Raw genomic sequence first — 20,342 nt, forward strand, 5'->3', positions numbered from 1 at the left:
GTGATACAAATGTGCGGGATGACATTGGCAAATGATTATAAGACACAAAAGAGGAAATAGGGTGTTGACAACTACGTTTACCTTTACGAAGGGCAATGGGAAGACTCTGATCATTTGACGAAGATTCTGGTAAGGAAGAAGTAGTCTCTTGTGGTTCGAGCGATGCCACTTCAGTTCTCGGCCGTCGAGTATAAACATGTGCGACAGGGGGCCTAGAAACAGACTCGGTTGGTATGGTAATCGTGTATGTAAGGAAGTCATTTTCTAGATTAGACTCACATTCATATGACCCAACACCCCTAGAAAACACCATGTTTTCAAAGAAAGTAACATCAGCTGACACTACATACCGCCCTAAGTCAGGTGAATAACATCTATATCCCTTTTGAGTACGTGAGTACCCCAGGAATATACACTTAAGTGATTTCGGATCAAGTTTCCCAACCTGAGGACGAACATCCTGGACAAAACAAGTACACCCAAATATTTTTGGAGGGAGATGAAAAAGGGGTTCTGTCGGATATACAAGAGAATAAGGGATTTGACCTTGAAGGACAGACGAAGGCATCCGATTGATAAGAAAACATGCAGTATGAACCGCATCAGACCAAAANCAACTTGAGGCACTGCAGAAAATTTTTGGGCAGCTATCTGCTGCACAAAAACCAATTCCACCTTCAGCCGAAGCAAATATTGGTATGACAAGTCATCAAGGTACCACCTCTCACGCATTTGCTGCAAATTTCAATAACGCAAGTCCTTGGATTGTGGACTCTGGGGCATCGGACCATATGTCAGGTGATTTAAAGGTCTTTCATACATTCAAACCATGTCTTAATCCCAACATGGTCAGAATTGCTGATGGATCCCTCTCCAAAGTGATGGGAACAGGATCTGTCAAACTATCTAATGAACTTCTCCTATCATCCGTTCTCTTTGTCCCTAAATTAAATTGCAACCTTCTCTCCATCAGCAAGCTCACTAGGGACATGAATTGTGTAACTAAATTCTATCCTAATCTTTGTGAATTTCAGGCAGTGGGCTCGGGGAAGGTGATTGGCAGTGCTGAAGTTTGTGGTGGCCTCTATATTCTCAAAAACACTCCTGAAAATAAACAAGTTCCCAAGTCAAGTTATGCTTTAAATTCTGGTTTCAATTCTGTTTCTGTTTCCAATAAGGATCTAGTTATGTTGTGGCATTTTCGTCTTGGACATCCAAATTTTATTTATCTTGAAAAATTGTTTCCTAGTTTATTTACCAGTAAAAAGCCCAACCTTTTTCATTGCGAAGTATGTCAACTCGCAAAACATACTCGAAGCATTTATCCAAGTAACCCTTACAAACCTTCTCAACCATTTTCATTAATTCATAGTGACATTTGGGGACCTTCAAGGGTGAAAAATGTTAATGGTTCTAGATGGTTTGTATCCTTTATTGATGACCACACTAGACTCACATGGACATTCCTCATGAAAGAAAAATCTGAAACTGCATCAATCTTTAAAGTTTTTCATTCCATGATTCAAAATCAGTTCAAACAAAAAGTTCAAGTCTTGAAAACTGATAATGGGAAAGAATATTTCAACTCAATTCTTGGTTCATACTTGTTAGATCAAGGGATTGTCCATATCAGTTCCTGTGTCGACACCCCTCAACAAAATGGGGTGGCTGAAAGAAAAAATAGGCACCTCCTTGAAGTATCTCGATCCATCATGTTTTCAAATCATGTGCCTAAACATTTTTGGGGGGAAGCTGTTCTTACTGCCACTTATCTCATAAACCGTATGCCTAATCGTGTTTTAAAGTTCAAAACACCACGAACTCTGTTCCTACAGGCATTCCCTCATCTCTCAGTTTTTTCTTCAGAATTGCCACTTAAAATCTTTGGTTGTACTGCGTTTGTCCATATCTATGATCACAAAAGAACAAAAATTGACCCCAAATCACACAAATGCATCTTCATTGGGTACTCTAGTACTCGAAAGGGGTACAAATGTTACTCCCCATCCACAAAAAGAGTTTATCATACTGTTGATGTCACCTTTTTTGAACACCAATCATTCTTTCCCAAATCTGGTATTCAGGGGGAGAATTCGAGGGAATACCAACTCTGGGAAACACTTCAGGACAACCAGGCTACCTCTTTTTTCCCTAATGTCCCATCATACCAGCATCAAACCACTCTAACACAACCAAATTTATCACCTCCATCATCTGGTTTTCCTTTACCTTTTCAATCAGATGTGACTCCAGAAAACATGGTCTGTCAACCACCATCTTCTCTCCCTACCGTCAACCCACCTTCACCTCTAATCAACCACCCATCCTCAGAAAACACTCTACCAAATTCACCTCCTCAAGCACCACTTGAAGAAAGAAACAAAGAACTTCGTGTTTATAGAAGGAGAAAATTTAAAAATATAGAGGCCAACATACAAAGCAATGACTGTTCAAGCACACATCCGAGCTCACTTGACCTTGAAAATCATGAAGGTAAGGACCCCATGACCAATGAGTTTGTACCTACTACCATTGATAATCTTGATTTGCCTATTGCTCATCGAAAAGGTACTAGAACATGCACTAGTCATCCTATAGAAAGGTATGTTGCCTATGGGAAATTAACTCCTATGTATCGAGCTTTTGTCTCTTTTCTTGATCTTGTCCAGATTCCCACAAACATCTATGAGGCACTAAGAGATCCCAAATGGAAGGTTGCTATCGATGAGGAAATCAATGCTCTTGAGAAAAATGGCACATGGGTTCTTGTTGACTTACCTCAAGGAAAACATGCAGTTGGATGTAAGTGGATTTTCACTATCAAGTACAATCCAAATGGGAGCATCAATAGATTCAAGGCTCGGTTGGTTGCTAAGGGGTTCACTCAATCATATGGTGTTGACTATCAGGAGACCTTTGCGCCTGTTGCCAAACTCAATACAGTAAGAGTTTTGTTATCACTTGCAGTAAATTGTGATTGGCCTTTATATCAATTGGATGTAAAAAATGCATTCTTAAATGGAGAATTGGAAGAAGAAGTCTATATGGAAATTCCACCAGGTTTTGAGAAGAGCTCTAGCGGACGATTGGTATGCAAACTAAAAAAGGCTCTCTATGGCTTGAAACAATCACCTCGGGCATGGTTTGATAGGTTTGCAAAGTCAATTGTAAAAATTGGATACACCCAGTGCCAAGCTGATCATACCTTGTTTGTGAAATTCTCTTCAACAGGAAAATTAGCGATTCTTATTGTCTATGTGGATGACATAATCCTAACTGGAGATGATTCAAGTGAGATTTCAAATCTCAAGAAATTTCTTGCATCAGAATTTGAGATCAAAGATTTAGGATCTCTCAAATACTTTCTTGGAATGGAGGTAGCTCGATCTAAAGAAGGGATTGTTGTATCTCAAAGGAAGTATATCTTAGATCTTCTAAATGAGACTGGAATGCTTGGGAGTAAGCCAGCAGATACTCCAATGGATCCTAACTTAAAGACAAACCGGAGTGGGGAACCAACTCCAGTGGAGAGGGGGAGTTATCAAAGATTAGTGGGAAAACTAATTTATCTCTCCCATACTAGGCCAGATATTGCTTTCCCTGTTAGTATTGTAAGTCAACATATGCACAACCCCAATGAGGAGCATTTGGAAGCAGTTTATCGTATTCTGAGGTACCTCAAAATGACACCAGGTCTTGGGTTACACTTCAGAAAACATGACAATCGAGACCTAGAAGTCTACACGGATTCTAGTTGGGCTGAAGAGTTGACTGATAGACGATCAGTTAGTGGTTACTGTACCTATGTATGGGGAAATCTGGTCACTTGGCGTAGCAAAAAACAGTCAGTGGTCTCTCAGAGCAGTGCTGAATCAGAATATCGTGCACTGGCATTAGGTATATGTGAAGGGATGTGGATTAAAAGGTTGTTGAATGAGTTGAAAATTGAGGTTCCTAGATCCTTCAAAATGCACAGTGATAGTCAAGCTGCCATCAGCATTGCTAAGAACCCAGTTCATCACGATAGAACAAAGCACGTTGAAATAGACAGACATTTCATTTATGAGAAGATGAATTCAAGAACCATTGAACTCAACTACATTCCTACACAGAAACAGATTGCTGACATATTCACAAAGGCTCTACCTAGGACAAGATTTGAAGAATTCAATTCCAAGCTGGGTTTGTATAATATATACAACTCAGCTTGAGGGGGAGTGTTGAAATATTAAATAAGTCTGCCTTGGGCAGTCCACATCTTTGACTTCTTGGGCAGACTTCTTGAGCAGTGCAGTGTACTGGTTACCTAGAGCAGTGTAGTTTTAGTATGTCTCTTGTGTGTATATATATTAGTGTGTATATCTGAAATAAGGTAGAGAAGAAATATCTTGTATAGATCAGAAACTTTTCATTCATGTTCTGAACATCTGTTTTCTGCATTTTTCTGATCTGAAACATCAATTTTTCTGCAGATACTTATAATAAACTACTAAGTCACAGTAAATAAATCCAATTTGGCTAGTTATATACTTATATATGAATAATAAGATTAAGTCACCTCAGTGTGACTGGACTCTGAATACATTCTGAGAATGATATTTTTAGCCAACATAAAGGAGGAAATCTTTTGGCCTAAGGAAAGTAAATTGGAAGAGAAAAATCAATGGACCAACTATTCCAAATACAAACCGGTAGCCATATTTAACTCTCTTTTCAGCGCGCTTGGGGTTCAAAATGAAAATGTTGTAGGCATCTTCTAATTGGAGATACTCCACAAGGCTATTAAAAACAACTTCCATCATGTCCACATCTACTTGCCAAAGATTGTCTCCATCGTCCCTTCAAAAAAGAGGTGGTGCAAGGAAACACATAAGAATACCCAAAGCACCCACACAAAATAGTGTGTTACTGGAAAATAATATGCACCTGGTATTTAACACATCATCTTTACGCCCAAAGACATCAATGGCACGTTCAAAGATGGATGTGACTTTTTCTCCCATCTGGATGGCATGAACTGAGAAACTGCACATGCATGTTTGTATTAACAGAATCTCATAGTGAATACTGTCAACTACAAGGATGTACATTGAGTCATTGACATTAAGAAAATTATACTAGAGAGAAACATCAATACTTGTAACTTAAATGGCTGATTAAGGGAAGATGATGTCGTTGTTCTTTATCAATACTAATCTTGTAAAATGGTGTAAGGACTTCTCCTATCTGTGGAATCCTTGTATGATCAAATATGTGATCAATTTTTGTGAACCAACGCTCCATTTCCTCAGGTTGTAGCTTGAACTCTAGAGCAGCAGAAGGAACAGAGTCCATGTCATATAAAATACATAACTAATTTTAAATAAGATTATATAAGGCTGGAAAAAAATGCTCAGCCGAAATTGATGAAGAATATGAGTTAATACCTAGGTTACCCTTTCCTTCAAATCCTATGAAAATGAAATTCACAGGGATTGGAAGGTATATGGAGTCAATTTCCAAAAGCTTCAAATAATTTGCAATACTACCTGCACACAAGAGAGATAGAGCTTTACTATTAACAGTTGTGTCCAACAACAAACTATACTTCACATGGTTTTACTGTTTTATATAAAATATGCAAAAAAAAAAAAGTTACTTTTAAAAGAGCCACCCCACAAGAAGTGCATTTCATTCAAAAAACATGAATGTGAAATGCAGGTGTATCAGAGATCATGATTCTTCATTGTTCATAATTCAGCATAAGAATGAAGACAGAGAAACATGACTATTATTGAACTCTCCAAGACACAGAGTTTGAGTATAAACTTACTTGAATCTATGTGTGCATGCTACGCAGCATGTGAAATACCACAAAGAAATCAACCTTTAGTATTCAAAAACAATGGTATTTTGCAGAGATTCTGGAAGAGAGTCAATCTCTCACATCTTAAAAGTCTTCTTAGGTAATTTGAGTTTTGGAATAGTTTTTAGTATGCAAAATAGGTTTTATAGTCCTTATTTAGTAAGACAAGATCTTAGAGTATATAAATCCTAATTTAACACTTTTTTTTAAAGGACTAATTTAACACTTCTAAGTTCATACCCTTCAGTCAATTATGACTATTAACCAATGATGCTTGCCTTGATGTAAAGGATGAAGTTAATATTCTTAGACTGGTTGCTGAGGCAAGCCCACAGTGAAATGTCATGGGAAGTTTAGGTGTGATTGCAATAGCATCTTTATTTCTTGTATTGCATCTTGAAATTCAAAATTACTTGATTTTGTTCTTAATTCCATGTTCATCAGCCCCTGAAGAGCCTTTCATTTCTTTTTTTCTTCCTTGTTATCTATTTATGTTACAAATTGCTATCCATCCACCTCCAATGCTTAAGCCCTAGTATAACCTTACAATTCCATATTTTTCCAACCACAACACTTTATAAAATCAGGTGTCCTCGTCATATCGTCCTACATCAATTTGGTCTCATCTTGAAAAGTATAAAACACACACTGACCCACTTGATTCCTACCTCAGCATCATTTTATTATTCATATTCATGGGGGAGAATCAACATTTGATCTATGAAGACTGACCAAATGTTGAAGAATGAGATTAATATAGACAAAAACGTTATTGTTCTCAGCAAGATGGTAAAGTATAGCTGAGCATCCCAAAGGAATAACAAACTGAGAAATGTTGTTGGATCTTTCTAGGCAAAAAAAAAATTAAAAAAAAAAATCAATAACAAATTAAGCCCACGCTTTCCACACACATACACACACAAAAACCAGGAGAACATGAATTAGGAAATAGCATAGTCTATGAATCTCCTGAACACACTTTTTTGGCATCTTATTCATCCATCATGCAATGAGATTATAGTCTCCGGTGTTTGCCAATTCCCTTTACATTTACCCCCAAAAAAGTCAATTAAACAGAACAATTCCTTTGAATGATAGTTGTAATTGAAAATATATCTATATGGAAAGGCCCCAAAAAAAAAACAACAACAACAAACTTTAAGATTAGCTTATGGACTTGGTAAAGCATAGCCCTGGGGACACACAAGTACCTGCCTTGGTATAATTGAGAATGTCCATTTTATCTGGCCCAGAAGATTCCAAATCATTCAGATCTGCATGCATACAATGACATTGTCACAGATCAAATATAGTTAATAAACGATTCTGTTAGCAAGTTAAATAAGCAGAAAAATGAGTTTACATACTCACCAGTACGGATAACAGATTCACTCCAGAATCTACTCTTGTCTTTGAGGTTAAACAAAGAAAACACAGAACTCCCGGATTTCCGACTTCCAACTGAAGAACCATATGAACCATCACCAAGTAACTGAAATAATAAAGTCCCAAACATAACTTTAACAACTGTGAACATATGAAAAAATTGGTTTAAATTTCTCACAATAAGCACAGAAACCCAAACAAATTACACAAATTGCAAATGCCAAGAACATTCAACCTGTAACCTAATAGATCCATTACCGTTGGCAAGGAAATTAAAAAGAAAACTAACACTAGGATTTCAACCTAAATACATGGATCTGCTCAATAACTAAACCTATTCAATGACCTAAAAGTTATTTTTCCAGAAAGAAAAAGAAAAATCAATCTCCTAAAACTCCAAGGTCTTCTTTAGGTCCTTTGTAAACCAATATCCAGGAAAACAACTCAACTTTTATTTTTAAAAAAATGTTATAATATAATATAAAAACAAAGTGGCACACTTCCACTCAGTTTAGCAATTGCTTGGATGGTGAAATTTAAGGAGGCCAGCTTGGTGTGACAGCAAGAGTATGCATCCTAAGGATCAAAGGAGCATCACCCTAAGTACATCCTCTTGCTCTTCTTTTCTGCATTTTGGTGTTTAAAAGACTATGCATAATCCATTCTACGTTCAAATGTTAATAGATAAATTTATGTATTGATCTCATTGAGAGAAAAACTATTAAGTCCTGCCAAATACAACCTAAAGCAGAATTCAATTCTTAAAGCCAATAAACTTAAAGAGACCAAAAACTACGCAATATGAATTGCCTGAAGAAATTATCTTAAACGGCAAAATCAAACATGCAAAGTAAAACGAGGAAATGAAACTAAGTTAAAATGAAATAATTAAAATATCAAACAATGGCAAAAATTGATGAATTTCCGGTCGACTATAAATAAATTGTTTTTTTCAATGGATAACTTCGCTGACCAGAATGATGAGGAACACGAGAGAGAAGCGACGACTTGAGAAAGAGCGAAACATCTTGGCGGCAGATCTATCGCGAGCTCAAATAAACCAATAGTAAATTCTACGCCCAAATCGGAACTTCAATTCGGATTTAGAATCAGACTCTTCTGCAGTGCGACAGGGGAGCCCGAGAGGGTATGGAGAGACTGAAGAAGACGAGCAACGACTGTTTCTTATTTGGTGCAAAAAATAAAAACCCCAACCCTGAATATTAATTTGCTAAAATACTGATTTGACCTCTACTCTTTGCACTTAACGTCAATTATTGAGCCTTTAAATATATTTCTCGTTTGCCATTTGACGTAAAATCTCTTGAAATTCGAACAACTAGTCAATTAGTCCGAAACTATTGAGTTCTAATGACGTGTCCAACTACATTCTACATGCTATTGGCTATTGCCATGAATTTTATATTCTTTGAATTTTAATCTTCCTTTTATTCATAAATTATATATTCTTTATATTATTATTACAGTGTTTTTTTAATATTTAATTTAATATATTATATTATATTTATTGTTTATTTATATGTAGTGATTATACGGAGTATTTAGAGTACAATTTATTATACTTGTAGTAAAGTAAATATTTTCTTTAAATGTATAAGGCTACTTAAAAAAGAATACAAAATAAAGTAAAAATTATTTGATTTATTAAGACACTCATTCGATATTCGTGATTTATAACTTTACAATCTTAATATAATATTATTTGAAACTCATGATTTAAAGATTACCAAACATTTATGCAATGCCTACAAATTAATGCAGTATAGAAGCCCAAATGCAAGTCTACTAATTCAAAGATAAGGCCCCGTCTGAGAGGGCAGTCATGGCGATGAGAGTGGTTCATGTTTCAATAATTTTGAAAATGACTATTTGGTAAAAGATTATTGAAGTGGCTAGTGTGCTTCAAGGAGTTCAAGAGCATCAAGGAATCTATCATCTACTAATGTTCAACGCGGTAATGTATCATCAATTATAATTATAAAAAATAAAAATAGTTAGGTGTTGCTAATTGGACTCACTAGTGTATTCAATTATTCATGCCCCAAAGGCATCAAGAAGTTTGTTCTCCGTTGATGCTTGACAGAAGCGTGGCATTGGCCATGAAAAATACATTGTGTTAGATAAGTAAGTTCACTAGTGCATATATTCATTGTGTTAGATAAGTAATTTGCCATTGATAGTCTTCAGAATACACCAATTGATGAAGCTGAAGATGGATGGAGTCAGCATAATGCAAAGAAGCTCATAGATACAAGTATTAAAGGATTGCGGGCTTCAATCCCCAAAGATTTTCCATACTTCCATGTTGAATTTGGTCTACATGGGGGGTTTGTCCATGTAATTGATGATGAAAAAGATTTCAGAAACAGTTTTGGTCTCAATGTGATAAGAGGTATGCTAAAGTTGCCAGCTGAAGATATGCATTCCCATAGGAAACATGAAACTGTCGAGAGGTAGAAGCAAGCTGTTGCAAGTTTTGCACGGGATTGGCAACTTGCAACGGGATTGGGAGCCTTTTAACTGGTCAAAGCAACTCGCCTAATTTCTAATGCTATTTTGATACCTTTCAGATACGATTCCCCCACGCAATCTCTGGTTGCAGCGGCCTTGGTGGAACACTGTTATGTCTCAATATAAGCCTTAGTTCATATTCCCTACATGTAGTGCAGGAATGTATTAGCATGTTAACATTGTTGCGGGTGGTCTTGCACTATTGCCATATTTCCTATGAGGGTACAAACAAATGAAAGAATAAATCAGATTATAATTATACTTTTAAAAAATGTTATTTTTCACAAGGAAAAACTCTTTCATTTTCATTAGCTAATAGTAAAAGGAAAAAAAAATGTTAGTAAGAAATTTTGGGCAACTCTTTGAAAAAACAAAAATGAAACATGGGCCAAAAAATGCCATCAAAATCTTACTATCCAAATTCCAAACTAAACTACATATCTGAAACAACTTTTCATAATTATAATTTCAGCACTGGAATCTAGAAATACAATTTGTAACAAAGAATGCATTCGCCGGAGTACAAGTTTGGATTTTATTGATATTCAAAAGAGATGCTTTGTGATCTTTTCTTCCATCCTTGATGCAATTGTGTGGTTCTTTGGACCTTGGCACCTTGCTACCTGGCTGTATATACCTGGCAAACAAGACAATAGAAACCATACCAGCTTAGAGGTTTCCCATTTCATCGTGTATGACAAATCTCAGAGAGCTGCACTATCAACCTCCTACTAATTTCAATGCAATTCAGTAATCTAATCCTTTAACAACTTTTTCTCTCTTATGATTGGGATCACATCAGATGCAGTATCAAATATTCAAATAGAGAAAGAGATAGCACTCTTTATTGGCAGGAAACCAATTACATTTTCATTTTGGTGGAAATATAAGGGCATAACTTCATGGCATACACTGGATACAAAGCTTCAACATTCATCCAGTTCATACTTATTTTTGACAAATATCATGGAGTAACTTTACTGAAAATAAGGCACCAAACTTGTGGCTACAACTTACAACAGGCTATACAGGGGTCAAATTTGAATAGATCAACTGCATAAGCTCTTTCATACCACTATTAGACTCATCTAGTTCACAGCTTCAGGAAGGTAATGATATCAACAGGCTCAAATTTGATTTTAGCTTGTTAGAGCTTTCTTATTCATCAACTATGCCAGTTTATCTGTTTATGACATAACAATAAAAGATTATGCCATATCATAAATGTTACCCCCATATGACCAACCCAGTGTGCTTCGACCCTGTATAATGTAGGGTTAGTGTTTCCAGACTCTGGGCTAATAATCTACTGGTCAACAGTCTGCCCTGCAGTAATAAGATGTATGACCATATAGAGAAACTACTACAAAGCTAATAAATAGAAATTCCTAATTACCTTGGGGCCATGCAAAACCTAGTTGTCACAATTGACATTTACCGTCATACACTAAGCAGAAAATTTGGTCCTACATTTAAAGAGTCAGCTAGCATAGAAACACCCATACAGATTGGCAAAATGCCTGATAACAAGTAAAAACGAATTATTCTAGCATATTAGTTCCTAGAAAATGACATAAAGGGGAGGCATTAACCTAGAAACCAAATATACAAATGGAAAATCATGTTTGACTAGAGGGCCAGAGTCCAGAGCATCAGAACCTGGGATGACACACATTAGACAATAAGCTGTAGTCAGACCTTAGGTTGAAGATGGAGCTGAAACACCGGGTTTTCTCTTTGAATCATCATTGGCAGATACTTCAGTCTTCATGTTTGCCTTTGCCTTTGCCAAGGTTTCAGCAGATGGAGGCACGTAGATTCTTGCTCTCTTCAAAATTTCAGAAACAATCCAGTGCTTATGCTTGCTCAATGGTCTGGAAGGATCCAATTTGACCTGAAGTTGCAGTTGCATGTAAAGATGTTACCTTTTTTCATAGACTAAAACATCTACTTATAGATGCATCAAGTATGATATTAGGAATTTAGGGGTTGTTGAAAACACAAATGAAAACAAGGGCTTAACTTATTGCTATGGTTAAATGAAACAAAAGAAACAGAGATTAGATTGGTCCTTCAATAACTCAATTACTTTTGCACACTACACAGAACAAAGGCAAAGTAAATAGTTGACGTAAATCAATGGCATCTAAGATACAAAGTAATAACAAATTTATAAACAAAGCAACCACATCATATCAATGCAAATCAAAATAATCTCCAATGCTAACTCCTAATAAACTTATTACAAGAAAATCAATTACATGAAACAATAGGAATATAAAATCCATCATCTATGTTTTGCATGTGATTGTGGCAATTAAGAGTTTTCTCAAATGTGGCAATTAAGAGTTTTCATGGACCAGAATATATTTGTCATCTACTTTCCAAAGTTCTTTTACAGGCAGACTTGGCATTTCTACAATACATAATGCAACTACGAATGCCACGATCATTTTCCAAAAACTCAAGGAAAAAAAAAACATTGATTTAACACTGTCACAACAAAAGGAAAATTTAACAAATGGCGATCTTGTCACTCGAAAATAGGCAATGACACTACGAATTTGAGCCAATTTCAATGTGTATTAGTAGATAAGCAGGAAACTGGTTAAAATAAGTGCCAAAAAACGAGTCATTGAATCAGTAATATATATGATGAAGCTTTTATATATAAAGAAAAGTACGTACGCGGTCGCCGATGTTACACTCGTCCTTCTCGTCGTGCGCCATGAACTTGGAAGTGCGCTTGACGTAACGGTTGTAGATCTTGTTGTGGAAGAGGCGGTCCACCGCCACCACCACCGACTTCTGCATCTTATTCGACACCACCGTCCCCACCACCGGCTTCATCTTTTCTGTTCACTTAAAACCCTAGCTTAGCGCCCTGCTAAATGTTAAACCCCTCCGGCTTCCACACCTCACGGCGGCACCTGCTTACGTCCTTATGAGCACAGAAACGACGTAGTTTGACTGCCTTGCTTTTATTTATACGCGCAGACCGGGGATGCATTTTTTTTTCTTCTTTCTTATTAAAAAAAATACAGAATAATAGATTGGTCATGAAACTAGTCATGAAAGTACAATTGAGTGATTGAACGTAAAAAAAATAAAAATAAATAAATAAATTGACAAATTAAATAGTTAAATTTTTTCTATAGTTTAAAAATTATTGCTATAATCTCATATCACATAGATGATGCAGGTGCAGAACATGTCTACTGACTGGTTGGAATGTTATTTGTACTTGACATCCCTATCATTTGTGGCATCTGTCCAAGTGTCGTTGTTAGGGTTAAACTATAAATTAATTTAAGCAAACCTTTCTTATATGAGCTTTGGGTTTATGCATATGGTGATAGTGATCTAGACTAAATTGTTTTGACAACAATGTGAAAATAAAATAAAAATCTCAACTTATTGTTCTTAGTGCTCTAAGCATGGACATGGGTGGCAGCTTACGATTTCTAGCCATGACTTATGAGGAAAATTGGTGTTTATGTGCAAAATTATGTTTAATGATATGAGAGTGGTGAAGTAACTGCTGTTGGTGATTTTGGCACATATAGCTAAGATTCGGATGTCGTTCTTGGTGCTGGACATACTAAAGTGATTGGAGCATTGTGAGTTTCATTATCTTGTAGATGTGTGGCATTATTGGTAGTAAAAATCAAGTGAATGCAAACGTTGTTAGTGGGCAAAACTCGTGAATGTTGAGCATGACAATTATGACATTGTGAATGATCAATGTGGTATATAGTCGGGTTCTAATTGCATGTTGCAATATGTGGATGTAGATTCTGATGAAAGTTTGAAACATGGATCATTTTTTTAGCCTAAAATGTGACGTTTTAAGGTTGGCCTAGATGCTCACCAAGATTCTATGAGAGAAAATAAAATGTAAAGTCCATTAAAAAAGGTTAATAGTAGTTTAGTTACAAAAGATGGTGGATCCGGTTAGATCACAACACATTTAGGTTGTAGTGAAAGTATTTTGGTTATTGTTCCATTTGCTTGTAACAATATTACTACATTAAATTTATCATCAAAGCCCTCTTGCCTAAGATATATGTCTCAAACAAAAAAGACTAATCGGTCATAAAGTTAAAATTGGTCAAATAGTGTGACAAATTTAATTGTGGTTAATGCTGCCACGATAATGAGTTTTTATTACTTATTTGTGTTTGAAATAAAATTCATAATTAATTGAAGATAATCTCGTTTAGTAATTAGTACAAACAAATTTAGTGCACTATTACTAAATTTTAAGAAAAAGGTAAACTAAGTCATTAAACTTTACTCAAAAAAAAATAAAAAATCAATTAGACTCATGAACATTTGAAAATTACAATTAAGTGCATAAAAATGTTATTTTAGTGCATTGAAGTCAAAAAACTGATCAATGACCTATAATAATAGGCCACTAAATTCCAACAACTATGACGATGCTCTATGAATTAATACCAGCGACTTCGAATGGTCGCCGGTTGCTTGCCTTTTCTAACGGAGAAGGATGGCAGCCGTCGCAGATTGAGAAGCCGAGGTTGTCTCTTTCAAAAAATACGATAGGCGATTGTTCGTCAATTGTTGATTACTAATTTTGTTCTTAAGGATGGTTGTCAACGATGGTTAATAAATAGTCAATACTCAATAGGTTGTTATTGATAAATTGAATTTATTTGACCAATTTTAATAAATTAGAGTTTTTTTTTTTTGAAAACATAAATTAGAGTATTTAATTGTACAACATATTACTCTGTAAAGAGAAGAGAACCAATGAACCATAATTTGACGGATGTCTGATGTAATTTGAAGAACAGGGTTTATCCCAACAGAATCGAATCTATACCGTTATCCACTCCGCCACTCTTCTCTTTTGGCTTCCACCCAAAATTGTCCCCATTCTGCACTCAAGTCTCAAACCGTGAACCCAACTCCCACACTCTAAAATCTACTGAATCGAAATTTGGTCCTGTTTCGTGGGTTAGCAGTAAATGGCCGACTGTTCCAACGGCATGCATTTCTTGAATTTTGTTGTGAAGCACTGATGAGGATGCTGAAAAATGTGGAGCTGTGTACGCCTTCTTAATGAGCACTTCAATACTCTTCTGCCCGAATCCCATCTCTCTGAAACGACCCACTTCCGGTAACTATTTGTTCCTCAGTGGTTCCGAGGTCCAATTGACCCATTGCCGGAGTTGGAAGAGAAGGTTCCGGAAGTTAATTCCCCATGTCAAGAAAAGGAATTCTAAGAAGAGCAGGGGTAGGAAGAGTTGGTGGCAGAAGTTCTTTGACGAGGAAGGGAATTGGTTTGGTTTGAAGGACGATGAAATGCTGGATGAGGTGGAAATAGAGGAGGGATTGAGCGGCGGCGAGGAGGTGTCGGAGGATGAGAAGTTTGAAGCGTGGAAAAGACGAGCGGAGGCCATTATAGAGTTGAGGGAAGCGCAGGAGGATATTAGGAACGAGGAGAATAGGAGGTGGGAGGATTGGCTTGTGGACCCGACTGCTATTGATCTTGGCAATGGTTCTTCCTGGGTACGGAGCTCTAATGGTTCCATTGGAAATCCCGAAGAGGGCGCTGTGGGGGAGGATCTCAGTGACTTAATTCCTGTGAGGGGATTGGTTAAATCAATGAGGGATATGATGCTTGGCAGGGAAGAAGATGACATTTTGTATGAGGATCGCATATTTCAGTATGCCTCCTTCAATTCGGTAACTGCATTTTTCTTGGTGTTGTGTTCAATCTTTTACTTCCTTTTTTGTGTGTGTGTTTTGAGTGACAAGGAAACCTGCAACCACTATTTGGTAGGGGTGTGCAATGGTAATTGGTAAACCCTGCCTCTTGAGCCAACCTGGCTGCCCATAGCTGACCACCGGCTTCAACGAAGAAGGTCAATAGGCCGGTCCCAACGTAACTTGTAACCTTGGTTACCAAGTCAGTAATAGGCCACTCCTGCTAGGAGTCAAAATTATAACCTCGACTTACCGAGTAAACAACCTTGGTACTTCCATGTTGTTATCACTATTCGTATGCCGTGTGATCTTAAATAAGAGTACTTTCACACTCAATGTATCATGGATGATTAAACATATTTCTTTCCTAAATACACTACTCCATGTGAATAGGAATCAGATATTTGTATTGGTATCCACATGTCACCCAGATTCTTATACTAGTAACAGAAAAGAATGGCAGCAGATTAAAGAGGCCATACTGCTGTATGCTCATGATTAGGAATTCTGTAATATCCATTTCACTAAGATTATGAGTGCCTTGAAATGAAAAAAAAAAGAAAAAGAAAAAGAATCTTACTTTATATATAGGCTCACTGCTCACAGCAATCCAACAACATTAGATATGATATTATAAACAGTATCATATTGCTAAAGTAAAAGGATTTGCAAAATAAGTTTCTCTAGGTTAGTTTGTCTATTATGTAACTTAACAGATAGTAAAAAGCATAATTGGGAAAACTGTTCATCTGATGCTCTCTCAGACATTCCATTTGTTGTTTTTATTTTCAATGACAAATAATTCCTTCGATTTGTCATAATTTTGTATATTACACATTTCTCAGTAGAACAAGATCCTGAATTTGCTATTGCATATAGCATGGTAGGTCAATTTGCCTTGATACAATTTTATTTTCAATTTTAACAAGTTTTTATTTATTTATAAACATGAAGTATTATTCCTCATACCATAGCTAGGATGACACTAAATTTTGTGTGATATGTACTTCCTTTCTTGTTGCAGGCTAAGTTTTTGGCAGTGTTGATTATTATTCCATGGGCCTTGGATTTTTTAGTTCACGACTATGTTCTTATGCCTTTTCTGGACAGGTGACCGTTTTCTTATTGCATTCATACAAAATTATGAATTTCAGATATTTTGCTTCCAAATTTGCTTGACAAAGGGTTTTACTGGTCGGGGAAGGGATACCAAGGGAGAATGAATCTTTTCCACATGGCTACATACATGTGTTCTTATTCTTGAACCTCTCTTTTGTTATTTTCCAGCCATATGTTTCTTTAAGGATGTATTTGAATGTTGCCCACTCACCTTGAATGCTAATTCCCCGCATGTTCCTTTTCCTTTTCTTATATTCTAATATATAATTTTCATAAAATGCAATCAACAGATAGTTCTATGTGAATATTTGCTTCAGTAAGATGCATCAAGATAATGAACAAGCCAAATAGTAACTAGAGACAAAAATAGAACACTACTCTTTACATTTAAAACCAAGATTTTTCAAGAATATGATACCACATAATCTGTCAATACTTTATCAAATAAGCTTGGTACTTGAGAATGCATATTAATGATTACTGTCAGAATTGGCATGCTACTAATGCTTATTGATTATTGCTACTGCTAATCCTCTTAAAATATTTTTGGATGGTTACTACTATGATCGAAATTCATATGCAAGCATTCTGTAAACTGACTCTCATATATGGTTAATATTTATGGGGAAGGTATGTGAAGATTGTACCACTGGCAGCAGAGTTGCTTGATGTGAAAACAAGCCAGAAGCGTGAAATGATTAAGGAACTAAAACTTGAGCAAGCACGATATCGTCTTGAGGTCGAGATTGGTAAATCTCCACCTCTTTCTGAAAAGGAGCTTTTCATGGAGCTTCATCAGAAAGCGTAAGTTTTAGAGTGGTCATTGCAAGACTATTTACATGAAATAAATATACTTCAAGGGGTAACTTTTAATTACATTTAGCAGTGCTCCCTACACATCTTAGTATCTCTGACCTGCCACCGTTTTTGTTTATCTCTGTTATTTTGCTGAGAAAATCTCATAATATGTTTGAGCTAGACCTTTAAATGCCTATGAACTGTTCATTGATTGCCAATGTTTTTTAACATCTTGGCTGTTGCTCCTGCAGGTTAGAAATGCGGGATGAGCGGAGGTTAGAAAATCGCCGAGCATTTGCTAATATATGGTCGGATGCTGTATTTGGCATCTCATTATTCATTCTTTTGTACTTCAATCAGAACAAAGTAAGCTACCATCCCTGTAATTTCTTTCTCGATTTAATAAATTGATAGAGCAATAATTAGGTCAGCATTTTGGTCTATTCACTTCTTGATGATAATGTCAATTAAGTTGCGATCAATGCTGATAAAATGAGAGATACTGTCTCCTGCTTGCTATGTGTAAACTTGTTGGCTGTGATTGGATACATACAGACATTAACTTGTACTTTTAGTGTCTTTGAGTTATTAGTTGTTTCCTTGTGCCTTTCCTCTAGGATATATAGATGGGAAATGAGTTAAATTTACATTGTGAACTGAACTAATATTTCTTTCTTTTTGACACATTGATTCTTTTTTGACATGTTTTGCAGGTGTCTTTGCTCAAATTTACAGGTTACAAATTAATAAATAATATCTCGGACACTGGGAAGGCCCTTCTCATTATTCTCATTACAGATATATTTTTAGGGTAAACATTTCTTGTCTAATATCTATCATGACAGCATGTCATTAATGGAGTCTGTTACTGAGGTTGAATTATTATAAATTCATTAATGAATGAATTTATACTCTGGTCCATAAAGCATTGAACTAGGCTCTAGAAAAGTTCTGGCGCTATGGTTTTGCAATCTATACTAATTCCAGCTTCATCTATATATTGGAGGCCGTTTAGAAAATAGATGTTATATTTGCATCTTTTATTTTAATAGTGAGATATAAATTGATTTCAGCTTAACTGTATCAGTTTTTTTGTCCGGGAATTTTCAGGTATCATTCTGAGTCTGGTTGGCAGACTTTGTCAGAGGTAATCGTGGAGCATTATGGGTTTGAGGTTGATCAGGCTGCCATAACGATATTTGTTTGCATTTTTCCAGTTGTCATCGATGCATGTGTGAAGCTTTGGGTATGTTCTGCACCTTCAAAAAATAGATCTCGATGAAGCTCTGCGTAGTGGTTAAGATTTAGGCCTTGAGGCGACTACTTGAGTTTTTCATCGAGATCTCTTTTGCTTATCAATTTAGCTCTTCTTGTTATTGGTGCAACCGTATTAAAATGCATCATCTCATGGCTACATTCCTCACAAACTTCAACTTTGTCTTGGCTTTTCAGTTGTTCAAGTACCTACCAAAGATATCCCCAAAGGTGTCAAATATTTTCCGGGAAATGAAGAGGCATTAGAAGGATTGTTTCTCTCCAGCACCTATTGTCTCGTTTACACAATTTTCCAACTCGCCATTTTCTCCTCTTGGTCTTGGTTTTGGTTTGGTGACCACAAAATTGCTTTTAAAGAGGGTAGAGGTGGATCCTGCATGTCCTATGTGTGGACTAGTTCATGAAGACACAATGCATACTCTCGTTATATGTGATTTTACACAACTTGTTTGGCATGAGTCACACTTACCCCTTTCAAACATAATGGGCAACAATTTTATTATGCGGTTTACAAATATTTTGACCACTTTGACTGAAGATGAAATTTGCATGGATGTAGCTATCCTCTATCACGTGTGGCGTGCAAGGAACAATGTTGTATGGGACAATTTTATACCAGCTCCAAAACGAGTCGTGGCGTTGGCGGCAGCAACACTACAAGCGTGGAGGGCGGTGAACTACAGATTGCTCTCAGCTCTGGAGTGGGTTAAGCAGGGTGCAGTCTACCTTCTATTCTTATGTTGGTTTATACATTGATGCATGTAGGAGTGCCATTGCCTCTTTTTTATTTTGTCGTATCGTTTTAAGTTCCTAGATCAGGGAATGTTATTGCTCATACTTTTGCTACTGCGGCACGTCATCAGGCTAGCATTTTGTATTGGGACTCTGTCCTCCCTGACTCTGTTTTGTCTCTTTTACAATAATCTATACCTCATAGTTTTATTTCAAATAAAAAAGTATGTAAAAACAGGGTAAAAATAGCAATCTTTTTAATTATAAGGGTTAATTTCAATTTTTGTTATAGATTTATAGGTGACAGTTCACTTTTAATATTTTTATATATATTAAAACATCTTCATTTAGTCATAATATTATTGTGGCAGGACCATTTTTAACCCTCCATCAAATTTTTTTTTGAAATGTCTTTAAATAAAAGATATTTCAATCTTTATTTTTTTATACAAAGTAGGTTGAATTATTACTCGGCGTATTTTTTATGTTTATGTTTTTGAAAAAAAACCATAATTGAAGATCGAGATGTTATTATATTTAACGATATTTAAATTGTTTTATTGATAAAGGACAAAAGATTGTCATGTCACAATAATACTATGATAAAAAATGGTGTTTTAATGAAAAATGACTTAAAATAGACTATCGCCTATAAATTTTAAAAAAAGAACTCTAATTGTAATTAAAAAAAAAAAAGAACTATAATTGTAATTTTGAAAAGTGAGATAGTTACCAAAAGGCTTTGCTCAAGTGGAAAGGGCATAAATTGCTTAAGCACTGCCAAATAGGGCTGGACTAAAAATTAATTGGATTAGTTTTATACCATGGGATAGTGGGACACAAATATCATTATGTTGAAAAAATGAGATAATAAAGAAAATATTGGTTGAGGTTTGCCGTATAATTTTAATTTTATTGTTCT

At 35.9% G+C, this 20,342-nt stretch overlaps 3 protein-coding genes across 3 annotated transcripts; 1 reads left to right on the forward strand and 2 right to left on the reverse strand.

The window, feature by feature from the left end:
• Positions 1 to 4,513: 4,513 nt before the first annotated feature.
• LOC116024693 lies at positions 4,514 to 8,441 on the reverse strand. Its single transcript, XM_031265664.1, has 7 exons — positions 8,205 to 8,441; positions 7,217 to 7,337; positions 7,057 to 7,119; positions 5,427 to 5,528; positions 5,138 to 5,306; positions 4,927 to 5,025; positions 4,514 to 4,839 (listed from the first exon to the last, which is right to left on the reverse strand). Exons 1-7 carry the CDS (start codon positions 8,256 to 8,258, stop codon positions 4,602 to 4,604), a joined length of 846 nt encoding a protein of 281 aa, XP_031121524.1. The 5' UTR covers positions 8,259 to 8,441; the 3' UTR covers positions 4,514 to 4,601.
• A 1,683-nt stretch (positions 8,442 to 10,124) lies between these two features.
• LOC116018835 (30S ribosomal protein S17-like) lies at positions 10,125 to 12,697 on the reverse strand. Its single transcript, XM_031258846.1, has 3 exons — positions 12,452 to 12,697; positions 11,462 to 11,657; positions 10,125 to 10,400 (listed from the first exon to the last, which is right to left on the reverse strand). The coding sequence occupies exons 1-2, from the start codon at positions 12,611 to 12,613 to the stop codon at positions 11,463 to 11,465; spliced, it is 357 nt and encodes a 118-aa protein (XP_031114706.1). The 5' UTR covers positions 12,614 to 12,697; the 3' UTR covers positions 10,125 to 10,400; position 11,462.
• Positions 12,698 to 14,566: 1,869 nt separating this feature from the next.
• LOC115995991 (chloroplast envelope membrane protein) lies at positions 14,567 to 19,644 on the forward strand. The gene is made up of 7 exons (XM_031235136.1): positions 14,567 to 15,475; positions 16,521 to 16,606; positions 17,246 to 17,419; positions 17,665 to 17,779; positions 18,127 to 18,224; positions 18,524 to 18,659; positions 18,866 to 19,644. The coding sequence occupies exons 1-7, from the start codon at positions 14,849 to 14,851 to the stop codon at positions 18,932 to 18,934; spliced, it is 1,305 nt and encodes a 434-aa protein (XP_031090996.1). The 5' UTR covers positions 14,567 to 14,848; the 3' UTR covers positions 18,935 to 19,644.
• Positions 19,645 to 20,342: the final 698 nt, after the last annotated feature.

This window comes from Ipomoea triloba, chromosome 1 (genome assembly GCF_003576645.1).
Source record: "Ipomoea triloba cultivar NCNSP0323 chromosome 1, ASM357664v1".
Classification (NCBI taxonomy): Eukaryota; Viridiplantae; Streptophyta; class Magnoliopsida; order Solanales; family Convolvulaceae; genus Ipomoea; species Ipomoea triloba.

What these genes read in the sequence shown, in the direction of transcription:
- LOC116024693 (XM_031265664.1), bottom strand. Translation starts at nt 8,258, where the DNA reads ATGTTTCGCTCTTTCTCAAGTCGTCGCTTCTCTCTCGTGTTCCTCATC. An exon ending in TCGTGTTCCTCATCATTCTG is followed by an intron (nt 7,338 to 8,204) that starts GTCAGCGAAGTT and finishes TTATTATTTCAG; the next exon opens with TTACTTGGTGATGGTTCATA. An exon ending in TGAATCTGTTATCCGTACTG is followed by an intron (nt 7,120 to 7,216) that starts GTGAGTATGTAA and finishes GTATGCATGCAG; the next exon opens with ATCTGAATGATTTGGAATCT.
- LOC115995991 (XM_031235136.1), top strand. Translation starts at nt 14,849, where the DNA reads ATGAGCACTTCAATACTCTTCTGCCCGAATCCCATCTCTCTGAAACGA. An exon ending in AGTATGCCTCCTTCAATTCG is followed by an intron (nt 15,476 to 16,520) that starts GTAACTGCATTT and finishes TTCTTGTTGCAG; the next exon opens with GCTAAGTTTTTGGCAGTGTT. An exon ending in ATGCATGTGTGAAGCTTTGG is followed by an intron (nt 18,660 to 18,865) that starts GTATGTTCTGCA and finishes TTGGCTTTTCAG; the next exon opens with TTGTTCAAGTACCTACCAAA.
- LOC116018835 (XM_031258846.1), bottom strand. Translation starts at nt 12,613, where the DNA reads ATGAAGCCGGTGGTGGGGACGGTGGTGTCGAATAAGATGCAGAAGTCG. An exon ending in AGTGTAACATCGGCGACCGC is followed by an intron (nt 11,658 to 12,451) that starts GTACGTACTTTT and finishes CTGCAACTTCAG; the next exon opens with GTCAAATTGGATCCTTCCAG.